Raw genomic sequence first — 27,527 nt, 5'->3', positions numbered from 1 at the left:
TTGAGTATTTTTTTCGCTCTTCAAAGTTAATTAATTAGTTGAGCTTAATTAGCTAAGTTTTTAATTATTGACTTCAGGAAGAAAGTGTCAATCCAAAAGTTTTAGATCACCTCGAAAAACCGCTAGTAGTGCTGTTTCCGTCAAGTTACGATTTACACAGCGTCATTTATTGACCTTTAAAGAAAGTTCTCACGTGACCAGCTGCTCGCTCACTTCTCTGCCCCAATGTGCACCCAAAGTCTCATCGAGGAGAGGACTTCAGAAAAAACGAATTTTATTCCTTAAGGCGCGTCTTGGGACGTTGAAGTGGCACAGTTGTCATGTGGAAGCTATTCCTTATTGTGTGGGCTATGGTTAAAGGCCGGTAAAAAAACTACTTTACGTAAATATTACTTTACTGCGAATGTCTCAGTGAGATGTTTCTCAAAGCGATCTACAACTTTCCCATTGACACTTTGTTCCTCAAGTAAATGATTAAAAAGTTAGTTAATTAAGCTTGACTAATTTAGTCAACCTTGAAGAACGAAAAAAATACTGCAGACTAGGTCAGGCGACTCTAAACAACCCTCATTTGGTTTCAGACGGCTAGGACACGCCGTATTTTTTCACTCAAGGTCAAACGTTTATGCGAGGCAGGGCCCTAGCACACCGAAACCAACTATGGGCTGTTGGACATCCGCATGGCCTATTCTGCTGTTTTTGCTGTTCTCCAGATTTCCATATTTATTAGCTTCTTCACAGCTAACTCTTATTTCTTGTCTTCAGGAACAAATTGGCAGTTCAGAAGCTCCAAACGGGCGTAAAAAAGCTGGCCAAGATCTTTGCCCCATGGCATAAACAAGAGTCCGGCTTTTGAGAGGTATCTCTGTAAAATCCTGGCCGAAAAAGACAAAATTTGTCCTGGTGCGGCCGCTGCGAAAAGTGCTGCATCATGCAGCGTACGGCTGCAGCTGCATAGAAATGTCATGTTTATAACAATTCTTGGGGTAAGGTTGTTTATATTGCAGGATATACAATTATCTGTTCATTTTTGCAGGGATACAGCAATCTAAAAAAAAAAAATAAACTTCGCATTCATTGCTTTGCCGGAAACTGGAGACCATCGGCTGCCACGTCCACAATCTTTGAACTGAAACAACTAGTCACAGAAGCCGCAAAATACAAGAAATGGTGATCCGCAGACCAGCCCAACTGTGCACTGTTCACAGCAGATCGTAGAATGCGCGAGAGCTTTGAGTTTATGGAATCGTCTCATTGCCGTTGCCCAGGATTTGTGAATTTTATCGGAGCGGATTCGTTCTGCAGTCTTGCATGTACAGCGAAAATATTATTTAAAAAGTTCAAGAAAATTCGCATTTCTTCAGACACACGTTTTAGTGCATCCGTCCTCACTCCGGTTGGCGCTTTTCTGGACGTCGGTTGCACAGATTACAGCAGGACATGTGTTAGCCTCTGCGTACCTGCTGGTTTGTGTGCAGTACCAGGAATATTTCGCCGTGCCAACTGTCTATATCTTTATTTGAAAAAAGCCGCACTTTGCCTCCAAGCAGCACACATCAGTACCTGTGGCGCTATCTGTTAGCGTAGCGAAGATATGTTACACCTGATGTCCTCCAGCCATGCGTGTGAAAAACAAAACCGCCAGCACTACCATATCTTAATTTTTTACGAGCAGCGATGTAGAAAAACTTTGCACATATAAAGCTAGCTTAGGTAGAGTGGTAGTACTTAGTATTATTAGTTACTATTCTTTAGGGGGCGCTCGGTTTTCATGGCGGATTGAAAGCGCTATGCCTCATAGGAGGCGGCACATCTAGTTGCGATTACTTAGTGCCGCCTTACTGTACTTACCTGGACTTCATTGCACACTAGCAGCATTTATGCAACCTTAGTGCTAGTTTAGTGAAGTGGAGGCCACAGCTCGGATTTTTTACCGCCGGCACTACAACTACGAGCGAAGACAAGATGGCGCAAGATTTTCGTCTACGACTTTTCCTGCTGCTTCTTTTAGCAGGTACCTCTTATGGTTGTTGCCTGTCTTAGTGCTCCGCGAGCCTGTTTAATGAGCACCTCAACTGTTCTCTGAGAACTTAATACATCACGTTTTTTCCACTGTACGAGTAACTTCACTGTAATTTACCTACTGTCGATTAACAAGCCCACGCAGTCGAGTCAGGCGAATGTTTCTAAACTTGAGGCAACATCACCTAAGCAATTGGTGCTATGAAGGCCCTCTTATTTTACGTACCTATTTCACTTGTTTGCTTTTGTGTATTGGGCTAGCCCGAGGAAGGTGGTGGCAGCTGTAGCTACTCAGTAGGTGAGGCAAACATTCTCAAAGTTCATAGTTCGAAGAAAGACATCTTCGAACATAGTTCGAACATAGTTCGAAGATAGAGTTTTCACAACTTGCTCAGGAAAACAAAAATAAATCGTAAACAAAGTGCAGTGCTTCAGTAATAGGGACTGTGGCGTGAAGAAAATCTGTAGGGTTCTATTATTCAAGGTGATATGTGACTTGCATCTGCGCAAAGAGGAAGTAACGAGAAGGAAGATAATGTGACACAAAGTGCAACGCCTGCATCGCGAATGATAACTGCCAACTTGAAAGTGAAAATTGCCGAGGCGACGCCTGCGCGCACGATAATTGTGTAGGGCCTTCCAATCTCTTCCTGTTCGACAAAGATACTGTAATGGAGGTGTCACTCTTAAATGTGTATTTAAATAGCCATTTCTTTTTTTCTAAATAGCGTGTCATGACGAACAATTCTGGGGAAAAGCATTTTTGGTTTGGTTTGGTTTGGTTTATGGGGTTTAACGTCCCAAAGCGACTGAGGCTATGAGAGACGCCGTAGTGGAGGGCTCCGGAAATTTCGACCACCTGGGGTTCTTTAACGTGCACTGACATCGCACAGTACACGGGCCTCGAATTTCTCCTCCAAAGAAATTCAACCGCCGCAGCCGGGATCGAACCCGCGTCTTTCGGGTCAGCAGCCAAGCACCATAGCCACTGAGCCACCGCGGCGGCGTAAAGCATTTTTGTGCACGAAATTATTTATGAATACATTTTTTTTTCATATAATGTAAGATTTCACTATAACAGTCAATATATCCGCAGATCACCCTACGGCAGTCTTGCATTTTTTTTTGCTATTAACGTTTTCGCGATCGTCAAAAGCGTTCCTTATTGGTTTTCTATGGCAGTCTCAACTGTTCGATGCGATCGATGGAAACACTTTAAAAGAATGATTTTGCAGCATATCATAAGAATAGACAATTACCTCCAGTATTTCAGTAACAGTATCTGATAAATTTCCAATCTTCGAAATTTTTGTACCAGACTTTTGGACATGATACAGTATTCTATGGCAGTAAATAGAGATGCCAGTTCAAAGAGAGATATTTTTGCAGAAACAGATGTCTCCTGCCAGCGAAAAATTCGATTGGATTTTATGTGTGTGCGATACTTGTGCGGTTACCACTTCGTGTTTTGTCCTCATCCTGTGAGGTATCCTTAAAAACCTGTTGCACAGCCATTTTCAACGCAGTTTAGTTGACCGTCAGTGGAAATGAACCGCAGTTAGCGGTGTTAAACGGCGGGGCCAACTGCCGTTGACATCTTAGCGGCAGTTCAAGTTCGACTGAGGTCGGTGGCCACAGTTGAACCGGTCGACTGACAATATCGCGGTCAGTGAAACGGTTGCATCCACCGAGTCGGCGGCATTGCCCAGTGCCATATGTTCTCAAATCAAGTGAGAGGTTGTTGTCCTGGCTATAGTCAGATACAACTCAATAACGAAGCTGTAGATGCCCCTCAAAGAAGGAACTCCATCCAATGGCGTCCACCGATTTTCGTTGCGTCGTAGTTTATCTGTTTAAGCCTGGTTATTCTCCGTTCGTCTGCTACCCCCGATCTTTTACACTAGTAGGTCTCAGAGTATCGGTCTAGGGGAAGAATCGGTCGACGTCATTGGCTGGTGAAATTACTCTAGGGGAATTTGTAGATTCGTTCTTGGGCTGTATCCTCATTGTATCACCGCCGGGTACCCGGCGTCACTGGCGTCGAACCCCGCTCCTTCCTCGTGCGAGGCGAACGCTCATGCCAATAGGCCAGCGCTGCGGTTTCTCTGCTGGATTGTCTTGGCTCTGTGTGGTGTTCAGATGCAGTAAACCAAACGCACAAAAGTTGCGCAGAGATTGAAACACTATGATAAAATGAATAGAATCAATAAAGCACACGATTACCAAAAAAGAAACACTTTATTATTTATAAATCACCACGACATGGTGTGTCAAAGTGATTCCTATGGTGAACTGAGCTACGCGCGACGTGCTGTATAGCTGCAGCCGATTGCCACTCTATCCGGTTTAAGTCGGAAAACGAAACTGGCGCTAGACCGAACGACAATTGAACCTGCCAATGTAACATTGGTATTACGCTGCCTGGAAAGCAAACTGTGCCTTTTCCATTCCTGTAACTAGGCTTGGTTTTTGCACGTCGTTTGATCCTTCACTATGCTGGTAAAAGTAGGTTGATATATGCTCACAAACACATGCGATAGTGTTTCTGAGCGTATACCTACCGATAGTTCCACAATCTCTAACGCAGTGTTATCTGATCGCGTCTGTTTGCGGCCCACACAAGACGTTCACAAGTGCTCCCGATCATCGCTATATTTGGCTTATTCTTCTGACGTCGTCAAACTCCACTTGATAACAATTTCTGATAGCGAGGCGGCAGCGGTGGCGGTCAGCGCCGCTTGCGTAGAAACCACCAGGATAGTCCGGCCGTGCACAGTTCTCCCGCTCGCCCTCCCTGGCCCCGGCAGACACAGAGATAGCTGCGCCATCTGTCTGTAGAAATTTAGTTCGCTGACGTACTGTTGATGTCTTTTCTTACCTAATTACGCACTTTAGCAGTAGTTTTAATATATCCAGTACTTTAACAACCTGTCGAACGACCGAGTTTGTGCCATCGTTCATATGACGACGTAGTTTCAGTTTTTTATTTTTATTCTTTTTTGCACATCAGGGCTTGGAAATGATGGAGGCACTAGTTGCTCTGATACCGTTATTTGTAGTCCTCTCTGAACTTAGCCATTTTTATCTTCACCCAGTGGACATACATTTTATGGGCATAAATGCCATCATGACGATGCAGACATCTTTCTTTTTTTAATGTACACAAAACAAAGAATTGATTTGGTAACAGAGGTTGTTGCTGCTGCCGGACGGCGCCCTACAAGCCCAATTGAGGCTTTGGCGCGTCCGCGTCTTGTATTGTTTCTTTGGTGTGAATAAAGTTTTTATTATTTATTATTATTTATTATTTATTCTGCTCTGCTAAAGGCTTAATAGAGGAGGGAAAAGGCCACACTAGACTATATAAACGTTATCTTAAGTATTCATACATATCATAACTTGCACTTCTTAAACTCACGGGAACACGAGACTATGGGAAACAGACAACCGTGCTCGCTCATTTTTGTACGGTGCAGTCTCGTTCTCTGGCGCGAATAAAAAATATTCCCCGAATCTCTGAAGTGTCATTGACATACTTTGGTCTCTAGGAAATGCTTAAACACAAATAAGGTGCAGTAGTTCTAATAAAGCCGATGTTCACAATGTCCAGAGAAACCGTCAAAGTTCCGCTGAACGCAGCCTCTCGGTAAGGTGTGCTTGTTTGCATTGTTATCCTGCCCGCCTTATTTTTATATGTGAAAATCTCTTCGGCTGACACTGTAGTCATCATAAGTGCATTTTTTGCCCCCCCCCCCTTCTCCCTATCGCCTCTGCCTGTAGCTAGAATTGTCATTGTCTGCCAACTGACCGTCGACATCTTTCTTTTTCTGCAGTCATAGCCTTCTTTCTTTTTGTTTTCTCACCGGTATTTGTTTTTTCACTGTTCTTTTTTAGGTGGAAAACCTGCAGCACCAAACAACTACGATTACATGAACGTGGTCTTGTGAAATAAACTGCTCGCGTGCACTTTATCACAATGTGTACTTGGCGCCACACATGGTGTATCAGTTGAGTTTGTTTTCCTTTTCGCAGCCCCGTACCAGCAGCATCATCCGAAGGCGCCGCAGTTGCCGCGCATCTTCAAGTTCAACATGGAATGCAGGGCACAGTTTCACAATGCTGTCATCTTCTCCACAATTGCCTACATGAGTGAGGAGGACCCCCCACGCAACCGCCTCTATGTCTCTGGTCATACGGAGAACACCAACTGGACCAGGGTGTACGACATCGATAACAACGTGCTCTACGAGATCGACGGTGAGCTGTGCGCGAGCAAAAACATGAGACTGAGGTTTTGATGTCAATAGAGAATTCAAGCTTTCTGCCTAACAACCGTACACCTATATCGTGCAGGCCAAAACGTGAAAACGTCTTTCGAAGGTGGTGCGAAACCCCTAAAAATAAAAATGGCTGTAGCTTAGCTTGGTTAAGCCCGGTAATTGCGAAAGCAAAATTCAGGGGGGCACTTTGTTGACCTGAAGTGCGGTGAGGCGAAAGCCTTAAGCGCAGTGTTGCTGCTTGTGTCACTGATGTGTGGTTAAGATGTTAAGCTTCGCCTCTAAAAGCGGAACGCGACAGCGTCTTGCAACGCTGCCAGGGAGTCCATAAAACGCCATCGCCCGTTCGGTTCTACGCCTTGCTCGTCGGTAAATTGGTTTTTGAGGAAAGGAAATCTATATGTCTCTCATATCTCGGTAGACACCTAAACCTCGCCGTAACGGGAAGGGAGGAAGATGGTAGTGGACGCAGACACCGTATTCACTAGACGCGCCTTTGTTCATTCCAAACCATCGAGCTGGCATGGCGGAGCCAATTAATAAAAAAAAAGAGCTGGCATGGCGGAGTGGTAGCGTGCTCGTCTCCCACTCCGGAGACCGGGATTCGATTCCAGAGCTCGGCCAATTTCCTACTCGGTTTTATTTATTTATCTGGTCTGACTAGAAAGGGTAATTAGGCTAATTGGTTAAGAAAGCAATTAACTAAACTCAGTCCCACTTACTTGGAGCATCACTATACGATCCCTTTAATTGGTTGCATGGTTAGTAGCCAAAGTACAATTAGCCCCGTTTGAAATTCGAGCACTGTGACGTCACGACCGTTTCGACCAATTGAAAAGCGTGACATTTGACAACTGCTGCTTACAACGATGAGGCATTAAAGGCTTCCGCCTTAATATACGTAGCTACGCCATGGTTCAGCTGGTAGTGTAGCTGGTGGTGGTGCTTGTGGTTAGACTTGTGGTGATACAATACAATACAATACAAGCAATGCAGAAAGTTGGGCGAGTTGGTAATACATGTTGAACTTAGCAAAGCGCAATAAAAAGACAGGGACAAGAAGAAGCACGCAGGACAAACGCTTGACATCAACTAGTTCTTTACTCGGGAAAAAACACATACATACATATACAGAGAGGGCGGAAACAAATTATAAACCAAGCAATGAATCAGCTTTATCACAAGTGTGTTTAGCGTGAACAGGCATCAAGGTAAGCAATTTCCTTGCGTGATAAGGTCAGGGAAGGAGTGCTGATACAATTTTCAGCTTTCTTTACAATGCGATAAGCCTCTATACAATACAATATGCTAATATGGTAGCTACCGGCCTCGCTACGCGACGGGCTGAAAGTGCAAATAGTATTGCTTTCGCAATAAAATCTCCAGTGCCTTAGCTATGCGAGTAACAGTTAAATGGGGTTGGTAGTGCTGTGAAATGAGTGCAACACTCGTTGGTAACTCCTTAGCAGTGACTATGGGACCTGAGTATTCTGTGGATATCGCTGCATATGCAGCGATTGGTCATTCTGAGTGATCTTCGGCGCTAACCTGAGGCCTATGAAAAACTCTGGGCACACTGAATATACCTTTGGAATGCGATATGATTAGAGATCCCTATTGTTTCTCTTCGGTGTTTCTGTGTCCCTTTTTTTTGCGTTTGGGAGTTGCTCTTGAGACACTCATCATCACTCAGCTGCTTCACTTCGACCACGGAAAATGAATGAGCAGATGAGGTTGGATCGGATGAGTGCATTCTTTGCTAGCCAAAACCAAGAACTATTTTTAACCGGATTTTACTGCCATTTTTCTTTCTTCCTTCTCTTTCTTGCTTGTCTTTCTTGTCTTTCTTCTTTCTTCCGGATGCTGGCGGTGATGACGTCACCAGGTCAAGCGACCCCTGCCTACGAATCGTTAATTTCCACCTGCTAGGGTGGGCCGGTTGCCACCTGCCTTGGTCGGCAGGTTGTGATGACGTCACAAGATCACCGGACCTCTCTCGACCATTCAGCGCATTTCATGAGGCACGCCGCTACTTCTGCGGATGCTATCGCACTAAAATGTTCACGAGGGCATGCATACTTGTGGGCATGGGATTAGGCATGCTCATTGAAAGTGGGCAGCATGTTACTTCGGTTGTGGGTTGGGGGAAATGTCAGGGTGCTTAAAGGTGCACTGAAGAGGAATCTGAACTTGTCTTTTTGCCGGGGGAACTCTATCTACACGTTCCTAGCATTCTTAGAAACTGCGACTTATTGCCCTGTGTGGCCAATTTCCCTAAATAAACCGAGTTAACGTCCGGCTCCCGCCCTTCTTTTTTGAATTCTGCCTCGTACGGTGGGCGGAGACGACCAACGCGTGGAGTGCGTTTCACCCAGTCCCGTGGCGGCTTGCCGCTCTGCCATCGGCGGAGTAATACGTAGTAGTCCGTAGTAGCAAATAGTCCGCGCGTATTTTTATTTCTGCGGGCTTATTTTGCGGCTATATTATCTTCGAATGAAACAACTTATTCATGGAAACCTAAAAAACAAAATAAAGTGAAAGCAAAGCCTCCACGGAGCTGGCTGAAAGGAACTTCACGCGTTGGTCGACTCCACCCATCGTACGAGGCAGAATTCAAAAAAAAGGGCGGGAGCCGGACGTTAAATCGATTTAATTGGGGAAATCGGCCACACAGGGCAATAAGTCACTGTTTCTAAGAATGCTAGGAACGTGTAGATCGAGTTCCCGCGGCAAAAAGACAAGTTCAGAATCCTCTTCAGTGCACCTTTAATACACAGCAGATGTACAGGGTTGGTCAAAAGTTCCCAGGTCACAGGGTTTGCTTTTCATCGGCATATCCTGACACTTAGGATGCTGATATAACTATCAAAGTTCTCAGAGGTTAGAACGATACTTTTAATCCCGTACAGATATTTTTTTAGCTTCGGGGATATCGTAACTTCCTGACTATACTGTTCAAAATCTGACCTGTGGCCTAGGAACTTTTGACCGACCCTGTACGTACATGGGACGATCTGTGTTATGTAGGGTCTGTATAATAGGCAAGGTCGAGTAGTCGAAGTGAACTGGGTTTATGATGGCCGTGAGGGCCTGGGAATGAGTAGATGCATGCTCTCTTGGGCTGAGTGATGTTACTTCTTCGCTTCCAGTAAGAAAATTAGATACGAATGTTTTTATGTTTCATTTTATGCCAAAAAAAGTGTTCAAGCATTCTTTAGAAGTTTCTCCACCGATATGTCGTCTATCTAAATGTTTGTCGTCGAGAAGCTTCCGTCGGCTAAAATAGGGCAAGCGAAAATTGAGATGGCGTGTAATTTCTATGACGGCCTGAAAGCTTTTGTAAAGCCGATAAATACTTAAGCGGTGTGATTATGCCCCAGTCGACCAGCTCGAGCTGAAACATTGCCAGGACCGCGATTTGGTTTGGCGCACTTTGCCAAAAGCTTAGAGTCTAGAGTACTAAGATTTTTTTATATAAAATATTTACACTATAGGTAACGAATGTCGCAGCGTTCATTAAGAAACTACTAGAAATATTTTATCAAGTTTACGAAGAGATCTAGTGTCGGGATCTTCTATTTTCTCTCTTTTGTCCTGCGTCACGTCTATATGGGTGGTGGCGGTGAATAACTTTCATGAAAAAGAAAGACCATGCATAACAATGGCACACATGCGCACATAGCAAGTACTACGCCTGTTCCCTTCCATTATGCAGCCCAAGCACCTATTTACTCTTAACATCTTATCGCAGGTGAGACTCACCAGTGCAAGTTCATCAAGAAGATTACAGAGTGGACAAATAATGACCCGTGTATCCCAGGTGTGACCGGCGAATCGAACGGGCACCCCGTGTTTGACCCACATTCGCTAATCTTCTTCAATGGCAGCGACAAGGTTTGTGCGCCCTCTCCCTTTCCTTGCCTTTTGAAGAGGCCCTTATTATCTCGGCAATTTAAATCAGCCCCTAGAAGGACTAGCAGCAGGGTTAGTTTGTGAAAGGGGAGCGGAGTTTGTCGTCCCAAAGCTGCACGGGGGTAGTCAGGGAGGTCGCGTGGAGGGCCCCAGTTTTCAACTAACAGCGGTTCTTTAATGCGCGCTGACGTCATACATATTGCTTTTCACCATCGCATAAATGCAGAAACCGCGACTGAGATTAGATCTCGGGATATTGGGTTAAACAGACGAACACCTCATTCGCCTGGAAGCATAATTGTAGCTCAATGGTGTGTTTGTTGCGGTGCGCATTGGTTTCTTCCTCCCTAACTTAGGTAAAACTATTTTACTCACTAGGAGTATAGTCCTTGTCTGGCGAAAAAATCATGGTTTGTGTGTCTATTGGAAGCGTCCACCTTACAGCGCCCCTGGCGTACCGGTGCACCTTCCGAACACCCTCCGGCCCGGGAGGTGGCTTCTCCTCTAGAGAAACCTGCAGGAGGCAAAATGAATAACCCACTAAAAAATAAGACCCGAAACATTTTATCTAAACCAAAAACAATAGGAATAACGCATTTGTGTCGGATACCTACAGAGCAGCACTCGTGCCTTAGGTCGTCGATGAACTTGCTTCAACACAATGCCCAATATAAAGAAACGCGAACGAAGTCGCAAGGACGGACGCCGTTGCGGTAGGGTCTATCACCTTTGCTACTAAGTTCTCTTGTCCTACGTGCATAACTTACTTGGCCATGGAAGCGACGTCATTGTATCGTCGCCAGAAGTGAGTTTCGCACACTGGGATATATTTTTCACTCTTCTCCTTCAATCCCATACCCAATCAGTCAAGCACAAATCACCACAGCCTCTACTCAGCAGGAAATAGGGTTGTCAAAAAATCCTTCCGTCGATGGCTGGGAGGTATTCCTCGCCGAAATCAACGACCAGGTGATATCAAGACATGCGCCAGACGCTCATTCCTTGATCACAAAAAACGCGGTATTGGCGAAGGCGCATAGACACAAACAAAATCCAAATAATGGAGTGTATAAATGCACAAGGGAGCACAACTTCCTACTGTGTACCCTGGTTTCCTCGCTGAGGTTCGGCGCGTTTTTTTGTCCCTCGTCAGTCGCACATGAAGGCACGCCGGGGCAGAGCCGGTAGTGTGAGGTAGCAATTAGTGCACAGTAAAGAGGCCTTGTAATGTCATAAAATCGCCAATCTCAATACTGCACCCATGCGGGGGGCCAGAGATCTAGAGACACTATCGTGCAGCGTGCAGAGCCTCTAACGAACGCATTCGGAACGCACCCCACAGACGGGGTATGCTACAAGATCCTCAAGTTTCGTGCCGGCACTTTATAACACTCTGAATCACCAATTTTAATGCTGCTAAAACGTTAACACAATGGTCGTACGTTCATGCATGGCGACATCATTGTGTTTATGAACCAGCTAGTGCTTATGTCAGGTAATCGGCTACCATTTCAGAGCGCCGCCTTTCATGACTCTTTTTTTATGCGAAGCATACTACTTTAGCTACCACTTCAGCCCTTCACCGTGGTTATGCGCCTCCAAATCACGTGACACGATGATGCCACACCACGTGACACGATGACGTCACGGCAGTGGAGAAACGGGGGCCCACCTCGCGCCGTCGCTGTGGTTGTGCGCCTCCAAATCACGTGATACATGACGTCACACCACGTGGCCCGATGACGTCACGACAGCGGAGAAACGGGGGCCCACCTCGCGCCGTCGCTGTGGTTGTGCGCCTCCAAATCACGTGATACATGACGTCACACCACGTGACACGATGACGTCACGACAGTGGAGAAACGGGGGCCCACCGCGCGCCGTCGCTGTGGTTGTGCGCCTCCAAATTACGCGACACGATGATGCTTCGCATTCTCCAGGCTTAACCAAGTTAAGCCTCAGCCATTTTTTTTATCTTTGGGATTGTTTTTACCGTAACCGATCACATGGCAACTCGTCACACGTGCCTCAAGCTACCTTTGTCGCCTTCGGGTGGGACGCGTGCTCATCCGTGATCACATTTCAACGCGTTGCTCTTCCCCTATAATAAAAAAAAACCACACCGTGCACTCAGGCCGGGCCTGTTGCGCATCGTGAAACCTTCATCGCCATAGCGTAGGGCATGCGGTAGTAAGACGCCTCCTAGCATTCTAAAACGTCTCATGGCTGTTCTCTGCGTGTCCATGTAGGAATTACTAGATGTAAGGAAATGCGCAGCAGCAGTCGCGAAGTGTTAAACCGCTTTAACACTTCGTTTACCGTAAGAACACGTGAGAAATGTTTTGTGTTCAATGAAGTAAATCAGGGACCAGAGCGGCTTGTTAATGACACATAACCGAGTACCGGGATCCCGCGAGCAGCGAATGCGCATGCGCAAATCGCCTTGATGGCGCTAGATGCGCCATGTACCCGGAAGCTGTGCGCGCGCCGGCAGCATCGGGGCCAATCAGCGCGTGCTCACCGGCGGTGTGCGGGCTGCCGGTACTTTGGTGCCGGTAACGGTAACGCGGTGCACGGTATGCTGAAGGTGCCTATTTACCAGTTACGAAAAAAAAGCGCGGCGAGCGACGGAATTGTATCCAGTATGTTTCTAGAATGGAAAAACTAGCATTCGTTTCACTTGAGAAGCCACGGCGCTAGGCTCGGCGTCGGCACGTTTTAGAGCGAAGGGCTTTTACGCTGGCGCTGTGCACCCACGGTGGGCTTCAGTAGAGGGGCACATGTACAGTGGTGAGCAGCCTTGTCTAGAGCGCTTGAGCAGTGCGCACTTGGTAACAAAAACCGAAATTAGAGAGCAGCCCCTCATTACAGGGCAAAGTTTTCGTGCCTGCTTTGTTTACGAGGCTATCTGGCGCTACTTCCGTGCAAGCGTTGCAGCTGGACCCTAGAGGCTGCCACAAAATCTGGATTTGTTTGCAAGGAAGTGCACCGCCCGAGCGCTCTAGACAAGGCTGCTCACCACTGTACAGCACGAGCGCTCCTGTGTCTGCCGTGGTCGCTTCGCCTTCCGTGCGGCTGAGAGAGGAGGTGGCGCGCTCATTAATTCCTTCGTCAATCCCTATTGGCAAGCCGCCGCTGTGACTCAGTGGTTATGGTGCTCGACTGCTAATTGCTGTGAGGGCTCCACACGGAAGGAGGGGGGAGGGGCGTATGAGATCTTCAGAACTAAGTACAAGTCTATTCCTCCCAATCCTCGGGGTGGGCCGTGCAGCTACTTTGCCATCGCAGACGTGGGACCATCGGATAAGCCGCAATCGCAGCTTGTACTGGGCGTGCTGGTGAGATCTAGAATAGTTGGCAATAGCTGAATGCAGCCGTACGTAAGGCGGGAACGGTCCAACTCGTTTGGAGTTTGCTTTGCTTGGTGGTATGGTGGAAGTGTTTTTCAATGGAGTATGTTAGAATAGAAGAGGATGTGCGAGCCACTGACATACTCGCACATCCTGTTCTTATGCTCTGCCAGTATACGCTGTAAAGTCGCCGCCTCACGCAGCAGGGATAGGGGGCTCCTAAGATTGATTCCCCTATTCTTAAATGTCTTTAATATTTCAGAGGTGGGCAGAGTGTACACCGCTCTCGCTTACACCATGTCTTTTCTCTCCTTAGACGCTAACCAACAAGATATCCGAGGATACAGAAGAATGGGACAATGTTGTCACCGTCATCATTCTGGACAAGCATGTGTGGTGCAAGAATACCGTGACGTGGAGGAGTGAGTGGAGACCTTGATTGAATATATGATGCTTCTGTGCTTTCGGTTCTGTTGCGGAATTCAAAATGAGCTGTTTTTGAACCTATAGTTGTCCAACCAGATCCACACCTTCTTAGCGGGCTGTTATTTGCTCTGCGCCAAGATACGACATTCGTTATTTGTGGAGCGATAGCTCTAATACTAGCATTACTCAAGGTCCCTTTAGTATGAAACACCAGGTCATTCAAGTGGGACCAGTGGGTGGTACCGTTGGTACACAGATTGTGGACCACCTAACTGGCGTAGAATGTTCGGAGTGGTACCAAACGGTTGAGCGCATTACGCAACATAAGGTTAGTTACTAGTCGAATCGAAGCGTAGTATAAAATAGGGATTCGCACCGACCACCTTTGGTTCCCCAAACTTTGACTTCGTGAAACTTCCAACGTCCATTACGGCCAAATAATTGACGTAGGACATTCGCAGTAGCGTCAAACGATTTGTCTTCTCGCGCTGTATACGTTGACACCAAAAAAGTAGATATTCAGATATAACGAAAAATTTGTACCGGATATACCGAAGATGGCTCATGACGCAATATTCGTTTGATATTGCTAACGCTCGATACTCATACGCTACCTCAGCGTTTTGATCTTTCTTGACGCGTTATTCCTTATCAGTTATCACTTTCGGTCTCCTTGGGCATTCTTCTTTGAATCTATTTTTCTTTTTATTGCATTATGACAATTTCGTGGTTGAAAAGAACGGCCAATTTTATTATTCGAAGCGTTTCTTTTTCCTGTGCGGCGCACTGCTGGCAAATGGGTTCCTCTGATGCCTCCTCCACACAGGGCGCAGCGACATCTCGCACTACTGCCAAGAGCACCCTCCAAGGAAAGCTCGTTGTCCGTTCCTGCCCTCGATGGCCGTAGTCCAGTGCGGAGACCAGAAAATTGTATATTCTTTCAGTGATGCTGCCATAGTCTTCAACCATACTCTCCTCAAGGTAAGATCAAGGCGGGTTCACACGCAAGAATTAGAGGTAGCAGCTACTGCTAGGAACAGGAGTCATTGCATCATGACTATAGTAAAGTATTATTAATGCGAAAGCATTATGTGGCTATGCCGCGTCAGCAAAAAGTGTCCAAAAAACGTGTCTGCAAATTTTGTCCGCACGATTACGTCATCCTCTGAAGATAAATGTGTGAAAGTGATTGTGACAGATAGTGTGTGATAAAATGTTGCCGTGGGAAAAATCTGGTTGATAAGACGTAAATAGGTAATTAATTAAACTCGACAAAACGGGAAAATTACTCTCAGACGTCAAAATAGCCATGGAAGTCGATATAGTAAATGGAAGTCAGAATAGTCACGGACATCGATATAGTATACGGACGTTTTGCTTTCGCGTGGCTTTAGTGCGGGTCGCCGCGGTGATCTCAAAGTTTTTTCTTACCTGCATTGTGCAAACTGGTTGCCTGAGCACATCTTGTCAGAAATTACAACGGCGACTTCTTTTCAAAAACACGAGGCAAAAAGAAACAACGAAGAAGGTATAAATTTGGAACCACGCGGACAAATGTGCTATTACTAGGGCCCGGAACTTCAGGCATTTGCCTAAACATGCCTATAAATGCCTAAACGCGGGATTTTTGCACTTGCCTGCCTTTTTGCCATTTTGTAGGAAATACTTACTATTTAACCGTAGTTTTTGCCTATAAATGCCTAAATCCGGCATTTCGGTCCTCGGTGCCGTTTTTCAATTTTGAGACATCTGTCTAAGTATGATGAAAGGAGCGCGCCTATGCACTCACAAAAGGCGCGGGTCTCGCCGAACGTTTTTCTCGAAGTGTAGCGTGAACGTAGTGCAACGAAATGTTTTTCTCGAAGTGTACCAAGAGGCGAGTTTGGAAAGAGGCCTGACATACATTAGTGCAAACTACTCAACACTAACGGAAAGGATCACAAAGTTGGAAAAGGCTGGGCACTGAATAGATGAATCATTGAAGGTAGTGGCAGAAGTACCAGCAGCACTTCGGGGACTGGAAGTAAAGGGCGCTACTGCTTCTACGAAAATGCAACAATTGGTAGAAAAAATAGATGCCTAGAAATAATTTCCCAAATCAGAGAATTTCTACGCGGAGACGATACGGCCACATCACCTTATCAACTCATGTTTTAGGTTCGCGCCACTAACCTCATCTGACGTCGAAAAAGCCTTACAAAGTACAAAGCTATGCTTAGCGAAAACCGAAGGCGCTTCAAGTTTGAAAACCTGAGAATGCGCTTTATTGCTTCAGTTGAGGACTGTGTACGCTCCGTGATTGACTGGCGAATCTTGTACTTATGAATAAAGAGTATTATTCAAAGCGCCTATTTCTGCTTTACAGCGCCTATTTCGGCATTTTTTAGAGCCTAGATGCCTGCCTCTTTCGGGGTTCTTTAGTGCCTAAATTTCCGGGCCCTAGCTATTACATGAAGGAAGTTCGCTTGGCTTAGAATTCATAACGAGGCGGCAGTTGGGTTTCGATGGACGCGAAATGCAAAAGGAGCACGTGCGCTGTGCGATGTGACGTGGTTGGGGTGACCACTGCGATTATGACAGTTACTGCGTACTTTCCGTTCCTTAAAAATTTTTTTTTCCCTAGAAATACCCTTGAAGCATGCCAGATATAATGCATTGGTATTGGTTCCCTGATTTCTCCCGAGGTAGCTCAGTATACAGACCTTCCTGCCTGTTATCGCCCGTACGGAGAAGCAGTTACGGCTGGCGAATTGGAAACCGTAAGAAAGAGAACTTGAAGAGGGCGTCATTTGATGAACTCGTCTGATCTGGCTGACACTGAAACGGAGAAAGTGTTGGATCGCTTTTCGCTTTCGGCCCGAGGATACCTTTGAAGGATAGTGTAGGCCGAAGAGACACTCGTCCCTGAATGGTCTGTCGTATCATATAAGGGGCAGATGAATACTGCAGCCGTAATTAATTTGCAGATGTCGTTCAAATTGAATTGACGCGACTTCTGAATAGTTTTGGAAGGTTAGAAATCGACTTTTGACAATCGTGCGCTCACACTGCAACCAATATTTGAAACTATGAGATCTGTTTTTTATGTATTCAATCTCTATACAGTGTAGGAAGCCTACTTCGAGATGTTCATGAGCATAAAAATGCTTGTACTTTGTAGAAATAGCCTTTCTTGAAATAAGTTCTCTATTTTTGAAGCTCTCTCTCTGCGAAGCCTGCAGAGGTTTATTAAGGCCCACGAGCTCCTCACACCATTGCTGAACGGCTTCTCTCGTGTCTCATTTTACAATTGGTTTTTAACGTGAAACTCTTTAAAAGATACGAAGGGATACGTTTATTCCGTAAATGTTTTTTAGTGATGCCGCAGATATGCTTCTGAACATCTTTCCGGAATCGCAAATGTGAAGATGTAATGGGAGCTCTTTTGCCAGAGGTGTACTGTCGCATGCAGAGCAACTGTGCAAGGTAGATCACATCGACGCGGGCTGATCCCCCTTTTCAGGTGCCGTCTTCGTGCAAAAAAGCGGAGGATGACAAGCGTTCGGGCCTTGCCGGCGACACCAAAGTAAGCGACCACGAGTATCCCAAGAAAATGGATGTAAGTTGATCGAAGTGGCTGATGTGTAATGGTACATCGCCGACAGAAAAATTCTCTCTGGCCGGCATGGGAAGGGAAGAACCATATCTATCGCCCACAAGTCAACGAATTATCAGCCTGATTCCGTCCCTGTTATCCATAGCTGTACCACCATTTTGAGATTTTGGTTCTCCATCCTTTGGTACACACTCGGAGTGCAGAGGCCTCGGCTGGAACTTTATCTTGTGTGCAGCATACCGGCTACAAAGGCAGCATGCTAAAGCTACATTTCCGTTCGTGCCACAGACTGTGAAGAGTTGCTTATTGTGCCTTCTAAGGAGGAGTGAACTTCAGTAAACTTCATTTTATTTCTGAGTAACACGGTAGAAGGGACCACCTGTTAGGACATCCCAAGAATGTTGAGACACCTGCTTTCAAATGCGTGTGCGTACAGTTGTAACGACAACGACAGGATTATTTTTTTCGAGGTATTAATTAAATAGCTCGACTTGCACGGCACTTGATCTGACTGTACCTTCCTGTGATATGGTTGTTTTATTAATGGGTGCTTAATAGAGCTGCAGGCATAATGAACATTTTACTAGTGTGACTTCGTTTATCTTGTGACTACACCGTGCCAGCGCGGCTAGGCACGTGCCCAACAATATATACTTTCCATGGCTGTTCATGCGCAGACTCGAAATGCTTTTTTTCCAGATGTTATGTAACAAAGGAAGAGATAAAAAACTAGCACACCCATCGGCCGCCATCAAATGCATTTCAAGTTGGCGATAACATGTTTTATTCTGTTCAAACTAGGTTTACCGCAAAAGACGGACACAAAGTAGTGACACGACACACATGGAACGTTTCCTTACTCTGTGTCCATCTTTTGCGCTAAACCTAGTTTCAACAATGTCCTACCAACTAGCCCAGCACGATGTAGTATTCTGTTTGCAGCGAGTAAAAATGTGTTTCATGTCTCGCTTGTTCAAGCAAGCAAAAATATTGTTGATGTTTAGCGTTGCTTGTTTCTTTACACTCTCCTTGGTCGCTCACAAGCACCAGAAAAGTCATTTCGTGTGACTGAATCTTTTTTAATCGCAACACAGCTTAATACTAACAATTCCCACTTCAATCTTCAATACCGCCATTTTTCACCATTCTTTCCTCTTTGGAGAATTTCAGTCAGAACATTTTTGTATCCGATTGGTGTGAACCTTCATAAAGAACTTTGGGAGCTGCGTTACTTCGTAGGTAATGCGATATAATAGTTTTGTGACATGATTACCAGTCTATTCATTTTTTTTTTCAGGAGGAGCAACAGAAACCGGAAGATGCTGCCACGAAGTTGTCGATTGCTGTTAAAGGTCAGTGATCTTATGTGCTTTATACAGACACGGTGGCCTCTGTGTATGTCACGACCTCATCTCTACCCATTGAAAGGAAACTCACAGGATGACTTATGCATGGACAGTTACGTTTCAGACAGGATGCATTGATCGTTTAACGACATTGTAGAAGATATTGGCCATAGCACTCTAAAATAGATATCAGCATAAATAGTGTGCATCCAGAAGAGCTGGAGAGAAGTTGCTCAGTTTATCAATACGACCCCATTTCTTCTCAGCTGAACAAAAAATCCACGGATACCTTAGCTAGCTCACTGTAATTAAGTCAGATTTCTGTACCTCGAAATAAAGGGCACTAAAAGTTTGCTCGAATTACGAGAAGTTCGAAATAGAGTGAACATAATTGGAAATGGTAAAAGGGGTTGCTATGCTGAGACGTAATTGCTTGCGCCCTCCAGTGATCACAAATGCCCTGCAGGACGCCCTAGAAAATAAAAAAAATCAATTTACGTCTGTGACGAGTGCTGGGTTTCCGCTAAACTGTCTCAAAAGATCAAACGACAAGCAGTGAAATATGGCGCGTTAAATTGCAGTGAAGCCGCGCATGTACAAGGCACAAGCTGGACCGAAATATCTGCACGCTCAACGCTGCCACGTGAGCGGTTGTCATGGTTACTAGTGCACAGTTGCTCGCTGCGTGAGTGGAGGGCCGCTGAGGGGCATGGAAATTGTCTGCGGGGTCTAAACATTCTATAATCCCAAGCGTTCGGATTACCAACAATTTCCTGCCAGTCAAATAGCCGTGAATATTTGGAGAACGAAGCGTTAATTGTATTCGATAAATGCGGCAACATTAGAAGGTCTGTGCGAGCGGAAATGGCTACCGCCGTCTGTTAGCAGCCAGTTGCAGGCGGACCACCTGCCAAGGCAGGTAGGCGACAGCTTGCCCACTGGTCACTAAAGAACATTAGTATACTGCCTATAAGAACTTAGTGTATTACCTCGGATGCAACGAGCCTTACTATGCCACCTTGGATATAAAGACCTTACGTGTGTTAACTTCGGATACACCGAACTTTTGTCTGTTATGTCGGATATAACGAACCTAACCATGCCACCTCGGATACAACGAACTTTCGTGTCTGGACCTCAGGTGTAATGAAATTAATGTGCTGAACCCGGATATAGCCAACCCTAAGTGTAGCACCTCGGATGTAATGAAATTTAGTGTGCAAACCTTGGATGTAACGAACATTTGGCTGCTAACCTATTCAAACGGTTCACCAAGGATTGCTTAAGAGTTTTGATATGTTTGAAACGAGTTCGTAAAGAGAAATTCTGAGTGAATAACGTCCGGTAGAGCTCTTTGGAATGGATACGGCACGCAAACAAAATCAAATGCTTGCTATTTCTTCTCAAATGAAAAGAATTGCGGTGCATTAACGGCAAAACTTAACAAATGACTTACGCCCTTTCGGTTTTAGATAATTTTATTAGGTCTGCAGTGGTGTGTAACATGCCCAACTAGAAATATGTTCGAATAATAGAAACCGGCAAAAGGTGATGCAGTCAATACCGAGTGAACAGAATTTTTGCCACAGGCAGCACCATGTGGAGTGATGATGGTAAGAGCTATATGCCGGCTACTCCTTTAATGAAATGGGGAAAGGTTTTCTTCCTGCGGTAGGCTGAGACGGCAGCTGCTCCTCCTAGTTAAGACAATTATTGCACATGCTTTGTGTGGTGAGCTTTTTGTGCATGGCACTTTTGTGAAGCGGTGAATGACTTTAAGTCAGCTGTGCATTATCAGTACAATGCCTTCAGCATAAAAATTTGATCAACCAGTTTCTGAATCGAACTACAACGTCAAAACATTTTTTTTTCATCGATACGTCACCACCCCTTATTTACGCCACAGGGTTGTTATGAAATCGGTAGAGTTGTGGCAGTTATGTAAGATGGTCTCGCATAGAAGGTTTGATTTAGTTTGTAACTTTAAAGCCTGGCAGATATAATGCATGTAGGGATTCCACTGCGCATGCGCCGTCGGCGACCAAACTAACTGCGCACAACCAAGGCCGCTTTTTTGTCACTGTACTATCACGGAAAGCGGTAACGTATTACGTACCACCATGTTCAGCACTCTGAAGTCTGGATTAGACAGGTTGGGAGATGTGATTGTCGCCCTTTTCCTCTAGTATGGCCTGATGACAGGTGATAATTTCATGTAGGAACATTTAGATGTGACAACACAACGTCCGCGTACGCTTGCCAGGGTGTGGGATTTTTCGTACCTTTATGGTTGCTCAAGAATGCGGCAGAGTATCTTCCATCTCCGAAAACGGTGCCTATACGAACGAGTTTCGTGGACAACCCCAAACCTATTCTATCATTGCCTGCCCATTTTATCTTGTGTTCGGAGATGAAGTATCTCGAACTCGCTGAGAGAATATGTGCTTGTCCTAGAAGCGGTGCATAACAGTCTTACTTATTGTGTTGTGCATATAGCCCCACCTCGATGGACACTTCCGAGGCGTACGGGCGGAGCGCCTGCGCGCCCAGCACGCGCCGCGACGGACGTCGGAAAGTGGCATGTCCCTCCATGTCCCTGGTGCTGGCTCGCTCCCCCTCGCGAGCCGACTGAAAAAATGTCAAGCCGTGAAGAAAAGGGGTTGGGGGGCGCTGAAAGGACCAATTAAACCGCGAAGAAAAGTTCGGGGAACCCGAAAGAGGCTCAAGCCATGAATAAAAGAGTCACAGAGACGTACGTAGAAAACCAGCGAAAAGGACGCATTCACAAGGAGAAGTACACAGGACAACGCTGGAAAAGAGACTCCCGCGGTCCTCCCATTGTTGTAAACCGGACCCCGCTTCCGACGCGCGCGCGAGCGCCCGTGCGCAGGCGCCGATATCTGACATGCACACATATCTGCGCCCCGCTCGCGCCTGCTCGCGCGTCGCGCCTTGCGCATGCGCAGACAGGCTCCAGCGTACGCCCGTGCGCGTAGGCGCTTCGCGTGTACGCCTCGGAAGTGTCCATCGAGGTGGGGCTTAACTCACTCGGTTTCCATCGCAGTTCTCGCAGGCATTGGAGCTACCCTGGGAATCCTGGCCGTCATCATCGGGGTGTCTTGGTGGACTCGCCGCCGCAGTAGGATCATCTCCAGCCTCGGCGGCTGAACCACCAAGCAGCAACGATGACAAGCCGACGGAGCACTTTACGCCAGACTCCAGCGGTGCTCATATGCGAGATTACTGACCCCACTGATTGTTCCTAAACGACAACCCTGGATTTTTTTTAGGTTTATGTGTTTCAAAAAAGGTTTTGAGCTATAGGTTCTCCTGCCGGCTCTTGTCACTTAGACGCAAATTACTCAAACATGCAGAGTTCTGCTTCACCATAAATCAAGCATAATGTTGGCCATTGTTTATTTTAGTTCTGATTATATCTTCTGGTGACCCTGAAATAAAGGTAACAATGATCACGCGCCCGGTGAAGAGGAGATTACGATCAAAGGGAAGGCGCAGTAACTATCGCACTTTCGGTAAAAAAATATACCGAAGACACTTTGGAAATTCTAAAGTGTGCTGGGCTAAAGCCTTGTGGTCAAGCCACTGCTGCTTCCCCGAACCGTTTGGCGCGGAATCACTGGGCCGCTTCAGAGCCATGCGTCTCACTCACTCGACTGCAACGAGACGTCTGGCGAAGGAGCGGCGGTGCAGCTGCCACCGCCGACGCGCGCGAGCCCGTTCTACCGCTACTGTGTGACGTCATAGTTGCTATGTACAGCTGCGCCCCCACCGGTGCGCCGGTTGTTAAGGAGGGGAAGAGGTTGCGCCGCTGCGAGGAGGAGAGGTCACAGCTGGCCCGATTCCAGCGCACGGACGGACACCGCGAGCATGAGCCAAAAAGGCTTTCGCCTTAACAGTGTAGGTCGATCATGCATGTAGACGGGCCGTGCACGGTGCTCCGAGTGCTGAACACTTCTTGCTCCCAGAGACCTGTGTGTCATCGTACGTCCAGTTCGTGGTTCGTGAACAAAGATTGTCTTTGATTGATGTTTCACGAATGTGTTTCCTGAACGTTGTCATTCAGTGTAGTTCGAAGTTCAGCCACTGACCTTTGTGACTTGATTGCGGCGTCACACAAAGAAGCACATCGAGCTACTCAGCCCGGTTTGTTTTCAGTAATACAGGCAGGGCCGTCTGCAGGGCGGGACATATGGGGAAATTCTACTCCGCGTTCCAGAGCTCAAGTTCGTTTCCCCTGCTTGTCTTCCTACATCCTTTCCTTGCGACGCTCTTCTATTGGTCATCCGTATTGAGACAGTTAATCGCACCTCCTTCCTTCCTAATGTTGTCCTTTTTTCAGTGTACTCTTTCCTTCTGCTTAACGATTGTTTTACTGACTATTTTATAAATTCCGCCCTTAGCAAAATTAAGGGACTCCAAAAGTTTTACCTTGGTTATGAACTGCGCAAGACTGCTTCTGCAGCGAGTGGTCAGTGTGCTCTTCCAACATTCCATGAACTACGCTTTTCTTTGCTGTTTCCTGTGCTCTTTGAACACACAAACACATGCTTATTTAGTGTCGTTGTTTCGCCGATCAACTAGAACCTCTATATTTAGTGTTACCTTTGCCGGTGGAATATTTAAGTTTAATATTTGTCCGGCACATAATCATGACTACCGGCTCATAATAAACCGAAAACGAATGCTATGTAGCATAATCACCCTGAAAAGCTCAACGTGCCCTATTTTTCTCCTGGACGCTGGATATTATCGTTCTTAAAGCAGAAGCTCGTATTTAGGCACAAAGGAAGGAAAGAAGGTATGGTTGTTGCGTCGTTGGGAAGGAAACGTTCCCGTAGATTTCTAGGCGCTCAAAATTAAGGTTTCAGGAGAGACTGCAGACGGAAGTATTGCTACCGTATGTAGTTTTCAGTTAGGAAGTTATGATGTTTCCAAGGCTTCGCTCCTCTTACAATAAAATTGAGATTATTGTTATCAATCCCACATAATAACGCGTCTCATGTCCGCCAGCGTGAGTGAGGCGCGTGTAGTGGGGTGTGAGTGCTCGTTCAAACTGCGTGTGGTGAGCGTCGTACTCGAAGCTCAGATGAAACAGAGGCAAACATCATTAACGTGCTTAATATATATAAGCATATTTACGGTGTCATCCGCGAATGGCCCGCCAGAACATAAATTGGCAGTGCCTTAGCTCGGCTATGCCAGGATATACGTAGCGAAAGCGAGCGCAACGACGAGGTGCGTGGTGTGACGTCATACCAAACGGCGCCGGCTGCTCCGTGGCGAGGCGCGCGGTGTGACGTCATGCCAGATGGCGCGGCGAGCGCGCGGCGTCCGCCAGCTGCGGCGGTTGCTAGGCAACGGCTCAGGGCCGGTCTCTGTGCCTCCTCGGAGCACCGCCACAGCGAAATCGCAAGTTCGTGGCCAATCTAGCTTTCGCTACAAGACGTCTGTCGGTCCCAAAGACAGGCCTCTGGCGCCTTGCATTGTTTCTACACTACACCGACTGCAATACACCTGTTTCACGGCGGGCTGTTGTTAGCAACACAGAGCTGAAAATCTATCAAGGCTTGCTGCTCGACAGACACAGCACTGAAGATGCGGAAGCGTACATTGTCTCACCTTATTTTGCGGGCAGAGACTTAGTAAAAAGCTGCGGAAACTCCGCTGTATGCTGTTGTAGGAGTCGGGACTTGGTTCCTACAGGCTACAAGGCGTGCGCCTAGCGTTTGGTTACAAGTGCTTCTTAGTCTCAGCGAATTTAGCTCTGGAAAAAGGCACCATTGCGTGCCGCGAGCCACATCGCGAATGGTGTAGATGTGGCGCCACTGCAGTGTGACAATGGGGAATACTTGACAAGCACGTGAGCTGCCAAGCACAGATCTGAGGAAAGTGATGGATATCACTAGGCCATAGTATAGCCCACACGGCAACGCCCAGGCCAGCACGAATGGTTAAGGTCGCGTTATAGAACTAACTGGGATGAAATGAGATGATCTTAACTGGAGAGAAACGATCCACTTAGAAGCATGGCTCTGATCAATACCAGTCTCGACCACGTCACCTTCGTCATAATTGGTCGGCTTTCGCTGACGTGAAAGAAATGTCTGGGGCTAAGGTCTTCTTTTCTGTGTCAAATTATTGTCATTTCACTCTTCTGTCATTAGGTGTGCTATACCGTTTTACATCGCTCACGAGCAATTCCTGTTAGTTAATCAAGGATGCTTACGGTACCTCTTTAATTGGCTTGCCTTACATGCTTAGCGTCATGTCTACTTGTGAATGTCAATGTCTCTGGAAAACCTTCGCATGCGGATATACGTGAATAAATTTTTTTAGAAACAAAAATGAATTCTTTGTGGTCTCACTCAGTTGACTGCGCTACACTCAGTCTGAATGCAGGGGAACTGCTGAGTATGGATGCCGCTACTTTTGCACTGGGTATCATTAGGGCATCCTGGGGGCTACGTATGCCGCGATACATGACCTAGATAAGAGAGATGACCAAGGGTCTTCTTCTATATAAGGAATGACGAGACAGTGCAACAGCCTTATCGCACTTAAACACCTAGTACGACGCCCTACACTTTCGTGTGCAACGTTGTAGTTGGGATCTTCAGTGAACTCTCAAACGGGGGCCGCGGAATATCAGTCGAAAAAAATTCACCGACGATTACGATATTCTCTAATGTTAGATTTGAGCGCAGCTGTTGAGATACATTTGAACCCCAGACGGCTTGGCGCCGCCGCCACTGAGCCTTCTCGGGCAGCCCAGAGCTTTTTTCCCGTGCAAACGAGGTTATATCAAGCTAAGCTATATCAAGAAGCCGCAGGAAGTGAAATCATGGCGAGAACTGTCTTCTTTCTAGGATATCGGCCTAGAGAGAGGTCAGTTGTAACGCTACAAATTATCACAGATAAAGGCATTCGTGAGAGCTTGTAGCGTGCTACTTTCCAGAGTACTACCACGGGTAGGTTCCGATCTAGGCTTCGAAAAACCTATTCGCTCGCACAGCAAAGAAACAAGCCGCATTGAACAAGCTGAAGAAGCCGCTAACTTCCGGGCCCGCGCCTAGGGCTCCGTACCTCAAGAAGCAATTCGGGCACGAAGAAGGATGCTCTCAACATCATCATAGGCGCAGTCCTACTGCAGGAGCAGAATGGTGTTCTTCACCCTGTGTCATACGTCAATAAATAGGTTCTACCTTGCAAACCGCTACACTAAGGCATTAAGCACGAGCACAGTGCTCGAGTATGGCAGAAGGAACTTCCATACTTTCTCTTACGGACTGTCCTTCGTGGTTCAAACAAACCACAAGCCTTTGCAATACATAACAGAAGACAAACACCTTCAGAGTGTAGTGCAGCGCTGGATCTTCGCCTTCCAATAACGCCGTTTTAGGTTCCGGGGCTCGGATGTTCGGAAAGTGCAGGTGTAGGTTATATGACGCACTTATATATGCTGAGTGTTCTGCTGCTCACAGTGTGTGACGAATTCTTTGGAGCCGTTCGGTGTTTTTGGTTTGGAAAGCGTGAGCCTTGCATTTTCTTTAGCTTTCATTGCACTTCCTTAGTTTTGATTGTGGCTTTGATTTTGACACGCTGGGAGTGTTAACTATGAGAGCAAGATTACTGGCACCTATCACTTATCTTATGTTCATTATTTCGAGGGGTTTCTTCAAATTAAGGGCCTTGTGTGAATGTTGGTGGCCCGTAGTTCCTTATCGTTTGTTGTCGTTCAAATGCATTGCTGTTATTGTTCAGTTTGCTGTTATTCCAGCAAGTCGAGCATACCTCCATCTATTTCTCCGATCACAAAGCTTCCTTCATGACAATTAAGAACTGTATTGGAGTGTATCTTGAAGAAGGAATACGTGTGAACAATAACAAGTTGCCTGTAATTGTACATACATGTCTTGCTCGAATTTTTTGCCTCAGTCCATAGAAAAGCTGAAACAGCTGGTGAGCTGCGCTCAAATTTCGCATGAGGAAGCACCGCAATCGTCGGCAATTTTTTCACAAGCAGAAGCAATGAAGCAAGGATATGATAGGACAGCACGAAGAGGTAACAACGCGGCCAGTCTAGAGCCGCCGAAGAATAAATAAAAGAAATCAAGCTATCGATCTTTTCACTGTTTACGCCTTGTTTGAGCGCATGTGACCATTGGACTGTAGTGCGCATGCGCAGTAGATGCCTATATAAAATCCACAAGTCAGAACGCTGCTGGCATAGCTCAGAGGAAATATGACTGCGCTCAAGAAGGCAAATCTTTAAAAGGCTTTTACTGTCTCGCCGTTTGAATGCATTATGCACAACTGTCTCCTATTGTCGCTGAAGGTGCTTCGTTCACTGTGCCGAAATTATAACTCATTAGTTTATTTAGTTAAGGAGAAAGAATGCGAAAATTCGCCCTATCCTTTGAGTCCGTTTGTTTAAAGTGCAGGTGATAAGAGGAACACGGAAAACGCTGCTCATGCAGTATAGCACGCGAATGCACGGTGAAATTTGCGCGACTAAGGCAGTCCTGACATCACTTCATCTATACGAAACTAAAACAAAAATAAAAATATATCTCCGCAA

At 46.3% G+C, this 27,527-nt stretch overlaps 1 protein-coding gene across 2 annotated transcripts; it reads left to right on the top strand.

Annotated features, from left to right (window-relative positions):
• The first annotated feature begins 1,706 nt into the window (after positions 1 to 1,706).
• On the top strand, positions 1,707 to 22,404 carry LOC149335284 (uncharacterized). Of its 2 annotated transcripts, none has more exons than XM_089551951.1 (8): positions 1,707 to 2,014; positions 6,055 to 6,279; positions 10,051 to 10,193; positions 13,878 to 13,983; positions 14,814 to 14,968; positions 17,490 to 17,585; positions 18,880 to 18,934; positions 19,510 to 19,610. In XM_089551951.1, the coding sequence occupies exons 1-8, from the start codon at positions 1,966 to 1,968 to the stop codon at positions 19,593 to 19,595; spliced, it is 915 nt and encodes a 304-aa protein (XP_089408077.1). In that variant the 5' UTR covers positions 1,707 to 1,965; the 3' UTR covers positions 19,596 to 19,610. The 2 variants fall into 2 exon arrangements, with proteins under 2 accessions (XP_089408077.1, XP_089408076.1); XM_089551950.1 differs by lacking the exon at positions 19,510 to 19,610 and adding an exon at positions 21,993 to 22,404 and having other exon boundaries at positions 1,719 to 2,014.
• The last annotated feature ends 5,123 nt before the right edge of the window (positions 22,405 to 27,527 follow it).

The sequence above is a fragment of the Amblyomma mixtum genome, chromosome 7 (genome assembly GCF_055824585.1).
Source record: "Amblyomma mixtum isolate Tamu chromosome 7, ASM5582458v1, whole genome shotgun sequence".
Lineage (NCBI taxonomy): Eukaryota > Metazoa > Arthropoda > Arachnida > Ixodida > Ixodidae > Amblyomma > Amblyomma mixtum.
Note: the sequence above shows the minus strand (reverse complement) of the source record. Positions and strands in the feature narration are given on the sequence as shown.

Bases quoted from the DNA above. Each gene is read 5' to 3' on its own strand.
- LOC149335284 (XM_089551950.1), top strand. From the start codon at position 1,966: ATGGCGCAAGATTTTCGTCTACGACTTTTCCTGCTGCTTCTTTTAGCA. The intron at 2,015-6,054 runs GTACCTCTTATG...TCCTTTTCGCAG, and splicing joins CCTGCTGCTTCTTTTAGCAG to CCCCGTACCAGCAGCATCAT. The intron at 17,586-18,879 runs GTAAGTTGATCG...TTTTTTTTTCAG, and splicing joins AGTATCCCAAGAAAATGGAT to GAGGAGCAACAGAAACCGGA.